At 48.5% G+C, this 14,771-nt stretch overlaps 1 protein-coding gene across 6 annotated transcripts in view; it reads right to left on the bottom strand.

Annotated features, from left to right (window-relative positions):
• The window catches only part of LOC142566137 (cyclin-dependent kinase 14-like), a 126,342-nt gene that overhangs the window by 53,280 nt on the left and 58,291 nt on the right, over positions 1 to 14,771 (bottom strand). For 3 of the 6 annotated variants that reach the window (XM_075676954.1, XM_075676956.1, XM_075676957.1), the window contains one exon: positions 7,906 to 7,952. The exons of 2 other annotated variants lie outside the window; for them this stretch is intronic. In XM_075676954.1, coding sequence (XP_075533069.1) covers positions 7,906 to 7,952 — 47 coding nt within the window. Of the gene's footprint in view, positions 1 to 7,905; positions 7,953 to 12,147; positions 12,167 to 14,771 lie in introns of those variants that run through there. One more of the 6 variants, XM_075676958.1, reaches the window with a different exon arrangement.

Below are 14,771 nucleotides of genomic sequence, written 5' to 3' on the forward strand. Positions count from 1 at the left end.
TAGCTCGAGTGCTCCTATCTACATACATTTAAAAGAAGAATGAGTTTTTATCGGCAACCACTGCACCAAATTTGACGAAGTTTGTTGCATTTAAAAGAAAAAGCTTAAAATCTGCTGGTTTCGAATTCTTTATTTAGGTCGTCCTCTATATTAAAAATTGGCAAAAATCTGAAATTTTCAGAAAACGAAACTATCAAGTTTACAACTCCGTAACTCAGCAATGAAAAAGGATATCCCAATTCTGTGAATTGCCTCTAATATTCCATCTAAAGCGGACAAAATTGATGTGTTACACACGAATCTCAAAAAATTTTGTAATGTGTAAACACAGCTTTTGCGGAACATTTGTACACAACGTAACAAATTCACGTAAGATATAGAAATGACATATAGAATTTGTCCGCTTTCAATGATCTAATGGCGCCGTTTACAGAACCGCGATATCTGTTCCTGATGCAGAGCTATTAATTTGTAAACTTCGTGCTTCAATTTTTTTCAAAGTTCCGAATTTTCGAAAATATTTTTACCAATATGCAGGCCCTAAATAGAAATTCCGCATCCAACAGTCACTAGTATTTAATTTTTTCTCTCAAATGCAACAAATTTCATTGAAACCGGTCCAGGGGTTCTTTCAGAAAAGCGTTTTTGCGTTCTACGTGTATTTGAATAGGCCACGTCGCGGAGTTGGGCCCGATCTAAAGCTTCCTCTTAATTTCTAATAACTCGCGATGCAGTAGGACCACTTGCGGCGGAATCGGAAAGTGTCACACTGAATTGGCCGTACATATGTTTACGACCAAGGCTGCGATTCCGGATTGAACAAATGTTTTACGACAGCGTAGAGCTACAAGTTACGCGCGGAGAAACGAGAGAAAAAAAAAACGAAAGAAAAAAAAGCCTACAGGTTCGCACGAGCATGACACTCGGGCAGCGGAGTGCTGGATACGCCTCCGTCCAGGCCTCCCCGCATCGCACCTACCATGTAAAGCTATCGCACGTGTGCAACAGAGACTGACACAAACTCCAGCTGCTCCAACGGAAGTAAGCCCAGCTTACTGTGACGCGCACAGGAAAGAGTAGCGAAATATGAAACACGCAACGAAGTGCTTAGTCAACACGAAACAAAACGCCATAAAATAGAGTAGCATTTCCACGGGATGCAACACACTGTGCTCACCGCGGCGCCTACTAGCTACGCACAACTGCTATTCTTGATCCATCGTTTCCGCAAGAGCCATAGCGTCGTACACAATATGAACGGCGGTGGGCACGATAGACAGTGGGTGTGTATATATATATATATATATATAAACTTTGCCCTCACGCAGATAAAAAAGAAAAGAGCGATGCGCGGCTGGACAAAGGTTTAGCTTTGTTGCACTGGTTCTCGTTCTTGCTAGACGATATGCAGTGCCTGGATCACACCGACATATGTCCCCCAATTGAGAAGAATAAAGTATCCCCGATATTCAAGCACGAGTCGCTCAGAATTTACTCCTTTCATGAGGGCAGCGTTCCAATGGTGTCCGACATCACAGACCGGCGCACTCAAGAATAAAACACGTCCAGGCATACGACGCAAGAGCGTTACGTTACTTTCATGTTTGTTCGATCACTTTTGGTCGCGACGCCTCGCCCAGAGAGAGCGAGTGAGATAGAAATGAAGGCAGTAAAGACGCCTGCCTAATCTAAAGTAACAATGTGCGCCACGGCTGCGGCTAAGCTTACACTTACACATGCGGCCCGCAGCACCGCATACCCTCCAGTTCCTGCATACCACTGCCTGAATGACCTTCGTTGTGTTTCAAGGTTGAGGAGCTAATTTCCGTTCGGAATAAATGCGAAAAAAAAAAAAGCCCGTCTCCGAAAACGCAATAGCAGGAGAAGAATAACGACGACGCGTCAAATGGAGGACTTCCATTGCGAACGGAAGTTCTCGCCCGCTATGTCGACGAAAAAGGATGCGCCTCGCCATCAAAAAGCCATTCGACGACAGCGAATTCGTCTTATTTAAAGCGCGCGCACACACGCAAAGTTAAAGACGCGTTCTGTCACACACAAAAGCAATGTCCCAGTTGTCTCTAACGGAGTAGCACGCGACTTAACACACTCGCTCCGTACAGAACACGCACGCACCATAATAATGAAAAAAAAATTGAATCAATTTGCCCGCAGTTTTTGAGCGAATGCCGGGCGAACAAGCTCGTAGCGGCAACAAAGCGCGCGCTAGAACAAGAACCGAGCCCGTAACATCTCTAGGTCTAAAAACGCAGTGACAGGTGTGTCTGCGCGTGCCGTGTGTTTTACACAGGAGACTCGCATCAAGCGCGCTGCACGAATATTATTGCCGACGTGTGTCGACATGGCTTGGTGACAACAGCTCATGAACGAAGTAGCTTGAAGACACGCCTGCGTTACAAGAGATCATGCAGTACCGAGACGCGCTGCTCGAAAGTTGGGCGGTTAAAAAAGAATGCCATGATGACTTTACGACGCAGCATATTAAAATAAGAAAAAAAAAGAAGAAAACGTCAGCAAGGGCAACTTGCTATCTCGCTCCAAATTCATGCCGCTTGTCCACTACAGTGGAAAACAAATAAGGGGTTGAAAAAATGTAATAAATAATACGAGCCTCCTACAAAAAAAAAAAAAGCTAATCAGAAGGAAACCTGTATCTCGAGAAGCGCCTCTATCATTCCTGTATACGCTTTTCGCCGCTATGGGTCACTGCCATTTGTGTTATCTAGAAGTATCCTTTCCACTACAGGTGCGATAAGAACGAAATTTTCTTTTTCTCTCTCTTATTTTTTTTTTCCGAAAAGAAATGTTTGGTTATAAGAATAACCGAGAGTGACGCGGCAATGTCAGCAGCATCGTCATATAATATACCTGAAGCGAGTGTTGTTTTTGGCTTGATGCGGTGTTGACATGCTCACATGGCACGCAGCGAACTCATCAAATCCTGCGGCTGGGTGATTATTAATACGAAACATTCTTGGCCTCATATCAGGCAATTTGCGGTACGTAGGTTCCTATGTTGCACCGTCGCGGGCCTGCTAAATAAAGAAAAAAAAAAGAGAGAAAGAAGGAAAAAAAAACGAAGAACTAAATCTTTTTTCGACGGTGGAATTGAACCTCGGTCTCGCAGAACAACAGCCCGAGGCTCCAACCATTACGTACTAATATTTTTTTTCCCGTGTTTTTCCTCGTCCTTTACATCAACACAAGCATATACGAATAAAAAATCTTCGGCCATTTGTGCAAGTTAACAAGAGGGCTAAAACTCTTTCGAAAGAACCAAATCATCAAAGTCACTGACCCAACCAGATGGTTCAGGAAGTGCGCGCGGTACAGCTGTCACATTTGCGCATTATCTATAAAGCTCGCTCGAACAGCTCGCACATCTACATCTGCGTGCCGTACCTGCCTCAGTGTTTTCCACAAACTGTGAACATTATCAAATCGTATGCTAGGGCACTCCTCCCGTATTCTCAAGAGGCGAATTCCATAGGAGTCAACGGGCATACTCACTCACCAATACATTTGCAGGCTATGTGGTCACACTTACGTGCACTCACGCTCACATAATCACGTCCGCTCACACTCGCCGACAGCTACTCGCGCTGACACTCACGTCCACCAAAATCACTCGCTCCTGTTAATATACGCACACTCTCTCTGCCACTTACCATGCACTCGCTTACTCTGTCTCACGCGTGTGAACTGAGCAGGCATGGTGCGAGAGTCGGTGTACTCGTGGGCGAGCTAGTATGCCAACTATAGGCCAACGATTAACTCGCTCTTGAGTATACGCTGTAGGACGTCACAGCGGAATGTCGGGTCCCAGTAGTCTATCAATACTCATCAGGCTCCAATCGCATGCACACTTCACTCGTGCCTACTAGCTCTTTGATACGATCACATCGCATAGCACGCGGGAAATCCCGCCAGCGCGAAAGCGGTCCAGTTTCTTCCATTCTTCGTAGCAAGTAGCGCTTTTGCAAGCTGTGTTAGACTGCGCCACATTCAGGATCGGCCCAATTTCACCAGACCGCTTCATGTAAGGCTACGTGTGCAACACTGTAGCGCCTTCGCGATCGGCCCACGTTGTAACGGAATGGTTGTAACAATTGTTGTTACAACCAGAAAAAGTTGTCGCATTTCTATCGTCATACTATATCGTTGTCGCCGTCGTCTGGCTGCTGTCGCCACACACACGCTCGCGTCACACAACAGCTCGGTTTACATAAACACGCTAAATTAAGTCACTGGCGTTTTACGTGCCAAAACTATGACATGATTATGAGTCATACCGTAGTGGGGGGCTCCAGATTAATGTTGACCACCTGGAGTTCTGTAACGTGCACCCACGCACGGTACGCCGGCGTTATTGCATTTTGCCCCCCATCGAAAGGCGGCTGCCTCGGTCGGGATTCGATCCCGCGGCCTAGGGTTTAGCAGCGCAACGCCAAAGCCACTGCGCCACCACGGCTGGTTTACACAGACACGTTGGCCTACCTCGTAATGCTTTGCCGAACCCAACGATGTCTGATAGCCATATACCAGCAAAATGCTTCGCATAGCATCAATTCCCACAGCGTGTGGGATTTGCATTATTTTCGCACATATTTGCTCGTGGCTGATATTACATTCAAAGCCATATACGTTAATTTGGTCCAGGGAACAACTCGTAACAGCTTCGACTATTAAGATAAAAAGAAAAACGATGGGATGTACATGCAGTCAGTGGCATTCATGCCTGCAGTGCAAGTAACGGAAAATTGACGGCGCAAGACCAGAAGGAACATAAAAAAAAATGTTAGAACGGTACACTCTGGACAGTTTGCGAATGACCTGATCAGAACAATCGCGCCCATTAGGGCTGCCGTAAGCTAATGCTACAAAGGGACGGTCATGGAATAAACAACCACACAGTCCCGCATCATACAGAGGGAATACGGAATGCGCGATGCACACGACCACTTTGGTGGAACATCGCGATGCGTCATCTGCGGCGCAGCTGACGCGTCGCGATATGTGGCGCAGCGCGCAGGCGCGATGGTGCGCCCGGCGTTTTGCGCTCACGGATCGGGGGTCGACATGCGCTCCGCAGGAGGCCACGCGAGCATTCCACGGAGAAGAGTCACCGCGCACGCCACAGAGTCCCTGTAATTTTTTTTCTTTCGATTCTTTCAAGAGCAGCCAAAGAAGGCCTCGGTAGCCCTGGAACGAGCGGGCCTCGGCCTCGTCGACGCCGTTCGGCGCAGCGACAGAAATACCAAAGAGCAGCGAGAGGAGGACGCCATGCGACGAAAAAACGGGGCCTTTGCCACGCAGCTTATTTCCGGACGCGAAGACGACGAGTCGGCGCACACAGCGCCAGGGAAGAACTCGCCGTTTCGTCAAGGGATGCGCTAGCAATCGGCGTCGACGCACGAGAGGGGACCGCGAGGTATACGGACCGCCGTGGTTCGTGTGCTCCGCGACGGAGATCGCTACGTGGCGAATCGGAAGGCGATACTGGCGGCGCACATAAGCAGAGTTGGTGGCAAAACAAAGGCTGGCGTGTTGGCACAAATTGAAAAAAAAAAAAAACACGAAGCCTGCTCCTCATCAAACATTTTGCTTGTATCAAGACACCACCTGTGTGCATAATCGAGGTGACGCTGTGGACTTCTGCTGGTTGCCTGCTCGACGAGATACGAAAAAATCGATTGCAGTCCGGTCCCTTTCAGTTTCTTAAGCGCGTAATGTACGTGCATCTCAAACAACTTTCTGGGGCATGTGGACAGAGTTCAATCGGAGTCTGAATACCGAATGACCCACATGCATGCACCCTTCGCTCCCAGTCAATGGTTGCTACGCCGACAAGGAGACATCTAAAATACAAGGATTCCGCGTTAATGGGGCCAACTCCAATCAAAATGTGCGAGTACACCTTTCACCCGTGGCACAATAATGCGACGGATTACCTTGAATGGTGGTTCGAATTCGAGGGCCCCGATATATTTACGTATGTACCAGGCGTTAAAGAGGCGTAAGCGCGAGCAAAGACATTGCCTGTCATCGAGCGATCGAGAGAAACCAGATGACATGGTCGGGCCCAAGGTCTCGCACGACGCGGACACCCAACCCATTGCCATTACGGGCTTTGGTCGGGCAGCGGGCGCCGTCCCGGGGCTTGACCAGTGCATGAACACAAGCACCTGCCGCCTGCTGAGCCGGCACGAAGCTGCCGCACGCACACACGTAGAAAAACGCCCAACTAAGAGCCCCCCCCCCCTTCACCGTCTCCAGTATTATCCGTGCCCATCCATCAAAGCGCGGGTAATGCTCCACACGACGGCTCATTCACGCATGCAAGGAAACTCCGGTCGCCCCCTCCTCACACACGCTCACGCACACCCTCTGAAAGTATACCTGCTACCACGGGTATGGTGCGGCCTGCGCTGCCAGGGCATTGTCGTAACAAGGATGACCAGCCCTTTATAGGCACAGTCCAGCGAAGAGCAGTCACCGTCCACTGGCCATACCACATTTTTCTACTAAATACTGCAGAAGAGCGAATCACCTGCCTACTCCTTTGCAGTTCCTCTGCAGCCGAAGCGACACCATTTCTGCACACTCACACACTACCAGGACTGAATTACCCGCGTCTCGCTGTGGGTTCGGCTCTCACCGACCGCAAGTTGTCCATTATTCCACTTGCAATGCCATCTTCATTAGTTAAGAATATTCAGGTTATAGCAAAATTTATTAGTCAATGAAAACATTTACCGCGCCTACGCGCTTCTCGCCTTCATATGGCACAATCATATCAACACCCTCGAATGCTCGGATTCTTCTCGCTCAACGCGTCTCGCTGGTCGCTTCCGACACCTTGCGCTAACACACGTACTTTGCTGCGCTTGCACAAAACTACGGCTGCGCCACACTCGGTCAGATCAAACGACGGAGAGGCTGTCTATCTCTCACTAAAACCACAACAAGGGAGGAGAGAGCCCAAGCAGAAAACCACACGTTTTCGGCGTTCCCGTATTGTTACCGAAATGCCGAAGAAGTTTTGTCGCGTACTTCTTTACTTTTCCGTGTGTGCCAACAGTCGCCCACTCTGGTATCGCACGGAAAGCAATAAGGCGAAACAATATGACCACGGCATGATCTCACTTTAAGATAATTCTTATGAGGACAAGTGGGGCCATCATTTATACGGGATACTTTTCCTGCGGTTATTATCGTTCCCGTTGAATGGGCGATCCCAGCGATAGCAGTGACACGGCTACGTGCGACTCAAAGACAAAGGGCAAAAAGGATGCACAATGTAAAGAATCATTGCAAAATACAGCCTCCGATCGACGAACATGCAACATAATTCGAGAGGGCATAATAAGAAAACCCGTAACCAATGCTAGACTTCAATTGCAGCTGCCGTTGCTCAGCACCCCAGATGTGGCGCGTCTGCTCCGCTGCTGTGACGCCGCTTCAAGCGGCAACGCTGAAGCCGCGGGTGGTTAGCGAAGGAAAGCAGATTCCCTAGACGTGCACTGGTTAACAGCCTCGCATCGATTTTATATATATATATATATATATATATATATATATATATATATATATATATATATATACAATAAATACAAGAATGTAGGAGGGCACACACGTCAAGGAAAACCGCAGTTTCCTTTTACTCCGATCTCGGTACTTCTGGCACCGTCCGACACTAGCCATGCCACATTTCCGTGCGACATTATCATACGGTGCATTACCCTACGGTAAGTCTGCGGACGATTACCGTATTATTCGTACGGCTGACACGCAAACACGGCACGGCTATAGCACATCGCGGTGAGGACGTCAGCCGCGCTGCGCGCGCCCAGATGGGTATGCGCACTCGTGCAGCTCGCTCACCTCGTTCTCCGTGTCGTAGTCGGGCAGGATCACCTCCTTGGACAGCGCTGCAACAAAACGGAGGAGCCACTGGTGAGAGACACAGCGGGGCAGAGGCCGCGACCCTCGATCACTATGCGCGCCGCACAGGAGCACCTCGCGCACACCGCCACTATAGTCCCAGCGGCAGGAGAAGCCGGCCACTGCCTGCGGCACCTACAGTCGTGACACAAAAATGGCGGAACGACGTCAAGAGAAACCGGGGCTTCCTCCACCAGGCCCTGCATCGGCTGTGCTTCCGCCCAGACGCATCCGCTCCTCGCGCAAAGTGCGTAGCGGTAGCGAAGAGGATGCACGTCATTGTCCTTTTTTTTTTTTCTTTTGTGCGGGGCATCAAAAGACTGCACAGAGCTAAAATGTGCGGTATACGAACTCGCTCTGAACAGTACACGCAAGCCGGCAGTCGTAGTCTTCAGTGTAGTAAAATTAACCGGGAAACGGTACATTTAATTACATTCTGGGGCTTTACGTGCCAAAACTACGGTATGATTATGAGGCACGCCGCTCCGGATTAATTTTTACCGCCTGGGGTTTTTCAACGTGCACCCAATGCACGGGTGTTCTCCCATTTCCACCTATCGAATTGATGCCGCCGCGGCTGGGATTAGATCCCGCGACCTGATGCTTAGCAGCGCAACACCAAAGCCACTACGCCACTACGGCGGGCGGAAAACTAGTTGACCCGCTACGCATGAAAGTTCAACTTTTCGAACTACTGCACTGACGCAAGAAAAAAAGAAAGACAGTCCGACAAAGGCTTACACCTACAGCAGGAACCAATAAAGACTGTCCTTACGACTAGTTAGATTTGGCCATCAGAAATACATAAAAAGCGGTAAAAAGTACTTGAATCGAGTATACTAACAAGCGTGGTGTGAAACAACGCAATGAAGCGAAGAGCACCTGCGTTTTGAAACAAACAAGCACTGCCCATTATAGTGTCTGTCATGGCCTCTTGTCAGAGGTGAAAAAGGCCAGACCCTAGGTTCACAGAAAACGCTCACACGAAGCCTTGCACTCACGGCAATTTGCGTGAGATAATGATTCGTAAAAATGAAAAAAAAAAAAAAAATACGAACGAGGAACGACGTAAGACCTCCACGTGACATATAAGACAGGATATACCTAAGGTTTGTCTTATTTTAGAATGCGAAGTTTTTGCGTTGCTATTATTACTGAATGAACTAACCTGCCCTGGACGTTGTCCTGTGGTGAATGATTGCTGGGAAATTACCTCGATGTTCTGAATGTGCTGCACAGGGAGCGCCAACGGCTCGGACAAACAGCCTTTTGTACGTAAAGTTGATTTCTCGCTTCCCAAGCAGTTGCCTCAATCTGCGACGCCAAATGGAGTAATACCACATATCTCACGTCGTCCATTCTGGAATAAGAACTTTGTGCTCTAGGGTAAAGCAACCTAGAGAATTAAACAACGGCACAAGCGCTTAGTCACAACTAAAAATGCATTCGAACAAACAACTATTTAAAAACAAGCATAGGTCTTCAGAGGTCTGGTGTGTTTATAGGGCCTAGAGTTACACGTTTCCTGTACGATATTTACTTGCGCAAATTGGATTCGGTTGATAGAAAATAACGTGAACGACATGCACGAACGCATATTCCGTATCAGAAATGATTACCTCGTTTTCATCGATAAAATGGACACATGGAAAACGCCTTCTAGACATTTTAAAAGTTTTTAGGGAAGGCAGTTCAGGCCTTTCTTTTACTTCTGAACATCCCTAAAGATAATCACCTGCAATTTTGGGACCCGGAATTAACGCTCTCGACTGGCCACACGTGTTGGGTGTATCGCCCAAGATTATCAAAACGACTCTTGAATTACGGATCAGCACATTCAAAAGGAGTAAAGAACCCTTGAATTAGGCGGCTGGTTTTCCGCCACATACATCTTGAGCGGTGAATGCTTCGGAACAAAATATCAAAGCTGGGTTCGTGTCACAACGGAAGGATCAAAGTAGGAAAAGAGACATCGCCGTCGTCGCACACGTTCACAAAGTTTCGCATGGTTTAAATAACGTACGCTCTCGTTTCGGCGTACAAATGATCATCAGTGCACTAAACGAACTTGGTCGAGCCATTAACTAAAAACTAGACAAGAAGTTCCAGGCCCCGTCAACTAAAGACAAGCTCAGAAAGTCCTCAATGCGCAATTGGTGAGGTGTACCAAATTCCCACGCGCTGCGGGCGGGTTTATATAGGTAAGACAGGGTCATGCATAAATATACGACTTAGGGAGCATATAAGGGGGCAATTTAAGTGCTGCTTAATGGGTCGCATCTATCTGCACAGTGCAAATGTTGCAATTGTTTGAATCTTGTTTGACGAAACAATTGTACTGTACAGACATGCGGACACATGTGCATGCAAAACAATGGAAACGGTCTTAATTCAGACCGCTGGTGGAGCCTGCATTAGTGTGCCTCACAGTGTGATCTTACGGAGCGATACATTTTCTAGAAGCACGATAACCCCTGCCTTGAGTGATGTGGTTTTCAGTTTAATGATTTTCGCACCTGCGCTGTTTTCCATTACATGTTCTTTTTTTCTTCTGAATTTTCGCCCGTGTAAAGTGGCTTTCGTTCAGTTGTAGCGACTGCGCAGCTGAACGTCGCTTGCGTTTAAACACGTTCGAATAAACATTAGGTGCGGATAACCGCTTGTGGCGTATTCTCAGTGCTTGCCTTTTCGCGCTACCTTCGTTTTTACCATGGATTCGCACCAACTCGCCCAAATGTCAAACTTGCTGGGGTAATGAACAAGATGTGGTTCTTTCACACGTCTTGCACTTTAGCACAAAGATTGAACAGTCGCAAAATGTGTACCCCGAAAGTCAACGGTTTGTTCGTTAGACAGAGGCGGTTTTTCCCTACACAGAGAAAATATTATGCCTGTTCCCTGAAGTAACTATACTATTTCAGAAGCGCATAGTATATAGCAGAATCGAAAGCTGGGCGGGCTGGCACAAGAACGAAGGCACAGAAGAGGACAAATGAATGCACATTACACCTTTATTGAAAAAAAGAAGCGGCACGCATATACAACGTTAAAAGGTGAAATCAATTACCGAATTTCGCAGGCGGAAGTCTGAACACAGGAGAAGCAAGAACCAGATGGAATTAATGCACACGAATCAATACAGATTCACCCCCTATAGCCTCCTCGCCTTTAAGCCTTCCTAAGCAGCCAAATTGACTACGATGTAGGGTCACCGCGCACCCGCTGTCCATGTAATGAGTATTTATGAGAATATGAACCAAACAGCTGCATGAACAGCAAAGCTAAGAGTTAAAGATCACGTAAGTGAAACGCTAACGACAAGTGAAAGGCACGCCTGAAATAGTTATCTAGAGCGCACGTCGCTTATTGAAAGAAGCCAGGAGGTGGCGGTACTGCAGCGACACAGGAGTGTTCCCGCGAATACATTAACAGTGAAACACTTCAGCGAAATCTTCCGGAACAGCCCGCAGGCCGGGAAGTGCCTGCGACGTATGCACCGCTTGTGGATATACCGCACAATCCGACATGATCGTACTGGTACGAAAGACAGTGTTCATAGAAGGTCGTGTACGCAATGTATCCTATACTCGTCCGCGAGAAAAAGAAATCGACCACAGTAAGTTTTCAGGTCCTCATCTGAAATCCGACTCGGCTGTGCGGCAAAACGCGCCCTGTTCGAACCGTGGGAGCTTATACAGGAAATGGGGCTAACACATCGCGGGAACTTAAGCGCACGACCCATTCAGTCAACACTCTGCATCACAGACATGCCAAGGCCAATGTGCATAGGCACTCGTGCATCATCAGCCAGCGGTTGTGTTCTTCCGGAGGCGCACGTGTGGAGCGCGGGACCAGATAACGCCACTAGATGAGTTGCTGCAATCCAAGGGTAGAATGTACGGGTTAAAAACACTCACGGCCTAAGCCAATCCCGAAACAGGGCAATCCTAACAATCTGCATCGCATCCCTCGGCCGCGCGTGAGATCTCGGGAGTCAAGACTTCAGCGCTGTCTCCGTGCACATTGTGACGCGGAAAAGCGGCCGAGCGGAACGTTTGACCTCACGATGATAGGGAGGAGGGCAACCGCACGTATACATAGCGAGACGTCCAAAGTTGTTCCGGTAGTGCGCGCCTCAAGAGTGCCTACAAAGCGAAGCCCGACAAGCAGAGAGGGACCGACCTGTGGCCGCCGAGCGCCGCGGCGTTGCTGCGGTCTGTCCGCGCGGTCAGAAGGTGGCAATGTGCGGCCAGGTGAGCGCGCACCGCTGCACAAGGCGGGGAGAGCAGAGCCCTCGAGAGCCGCCACTCCAATCTGGCAAATGCGCGCCGGACAGAGTGGCGCCACGGCCAGACGGCGCCGACCGCGGATCGATGGGACTCACCTGGCCACGCACGCAACTGCTGCACACGTGTACGCCACAGTCGCCGGCCGGCCGGCACATGGGCCAGCCAGGAGTTCGAGCGCGGTTCCGAACCTGGCCACCCTGCTGGGCTCGGCGTCATCAAAGTTCTCGACGCGTTCGTCAATGCGGTCTGCTATGCACTCCGGGCAGAGATGTATAGGTGAATAAATTCAATGGCATCTTCACTCCTCCCCAACTGGGTGCTCCTGCTCCAAATTTATTCTCAATACGCTGGCCGAGGGACGCCAGGAAAGTAGAGGCAGTCGGCAGTACTTACACGATCATGACCCCTCGCCACAGGCTCGACATCGACGTTCCTCGACCATCCTGAACGGAAGGTGCACTGTTTTCTGCACTCGGCCACGCCTAACGCTAACACACGTCTCTAGTGCAAGCGATGTTCGAAAGCACTGGAACTCTTAATCGAAACATAGCATCGAAATTTACTGCATTTCCTCGTTTGCCGTCGACGTAGACAAGCGAATGCGCAACAACTAATTGGAAAAAGCATGCCCCAACCGCGTTTATACTGTTTTCATGGCTCTCACAGTAACGCAAAGTCATCACTGAAGACACCCACTAAACACAATGAAGAAAAAAAAAATGAAATGACAAGGAGAAAGAGGAGAGAGAGATGAAGAGGGAAGGCAGGGAGTTTAACCAGATATCAGTCTCCGGTTTGCTACCCTACACTGGGGATGGGAGACATGGGTTAGAAAGAGGACAGAGAGGAAAGCGTTAAAAAAACACACGCACACACGGATGCACACACACGCAAAAGGCGTTCGGGTTAAAGACGTTCACAAATGCCGGTAGATCGCAAAAAGCCCAATAGTGCTTGCACGGCCTTCTTCTGTGACGGTAGGTCCTTTCGATGGTGTAAAATTCTTTTTTCCGATAGCGGTTGGTCGTCCAGCTGGTCAAGTTCGTGGTGAAGGCATTCCCTCTGTGGACTGTACTGCGGGCAGGTGCACAAAATATGGTCAATCGATTCTTCATGGCCGCAGTGGTCACAGTTTGCGGTGTCGGTCATCCCTATGTGGAATGCATAGGCTTTGGTAAAGGCAATGCCATACCACAGTCGATATAGAAGCGTGGCGTCTCCACGGCGAAGCTGTGATGGCGCTAGAAGACTTAAAGGGGGATCAAGGGAGTACAGTCGCGTATTTCTTAAACGTGGCTCTTCCCATTGTGACATGGTGCACTACCGAGCAAGTAGGCGGAGCTTCCGCGCTGCGTCAGTTCTAGAAAGTGGAATTGGGACGTTGTGCTCCTCAGTATGGACTGAGCGGGCAGGGCAGCTTGATCGGCCTGTTAATTGCCGATAATCCTACAGTGACTTGGAAGCCACTGGAAGGTTATTTCATGGCCTGCATCACTTATATCGTGTAACGTCTCTGTAATATGAAATATTAGTTGTTCGTGCGGTCCGCGTCGTAAAGGTGACAGTAGAGACTGCAGTGCCGCCTTCGAATCGCAGAATACCATCCACTTGTGTGGCAGTTCACCAATGCAATGAAGGGCAGCAAAGAGCGCTGCGAGCTCTGCTGCCGTCGATGTTGTAGCGTGGGTCGTCTTAAATTTGATTATTGTAACTTTCGCTGGTATCACGATTGCTGATCTATCATCACCAGCACTTAAACAGCTCACGCTACTATTTTTGTACGAGAACTACCGTGGCTCTACGCATATTTGCACTGATGGATATGTGCTGCAAAACAAAGAGAAGAACACTGGAAGTTGCCATGGGCCACAACTCACGCAGATATGCATTTCAATAATTTAGCTTCTCGCGTTCAGTGGCAAGATCACCGCCTCTATATACAAAATACACACGCATGACCAGCAAAAAAGTAGGAAAATGTGCCTTCCGATTGCTGCCTACATTCTGCATACAACAACATGTCGGTTGAAGCTAAGATTTATTTGACGTGGCTGCATGCACACAATCGGCCAAGGCAGAGTCTACGATCATGCACTAAGTTCACCAAGCAACGCGACTCTCGGTACATGCATGTCCCAGTGCAGTTCCAGATAGCAAGCCATATCCGAACATTTTTGTTGAAGCGAGATGTGCAAGAAGCGATCAGCTTGGCGAACAGTACAGTTAAAACGCACTAAGGCATCAGATAACTAAAGAAGCTGCATGACATACAAAATGGGACTTTTAGACTCTCAAGGCTCAACGTCGCCCGCAAAAAGAGGGTTTCATACGCAGTCCAAAAGGCGCTTCGGCTCACAGCCGAGGCAATGTATATAAGCTGTATTATAGAAGAAGCAGGTCACTGATCATAGTCTTTTCTAATGAATTTAAATGACCCTCGACTAATGAATGTAAGCTGAAAGCTATTTGTATTTATTAAATGAATAAAGGAATACATTTGTAATACTTAGCTACAGC

Source organism: Dermacentor variabilis, unplaced genomic scaffold (assembly GCF_050947875.1).
Source record: "Dermacentor variabilis isolate Ectoservices unplaced genomic scaffold, ASM5094787v1 scaffold_12, whole genome shotgun sequence".
Classification (NCBI taxonomy): domain Eukaryota; kingdom Metazoa; phylum Arthropoda; class Arachnida; order Ixodida; family Ixodidae; genus Dermacentor; species Dermacentor variabilis.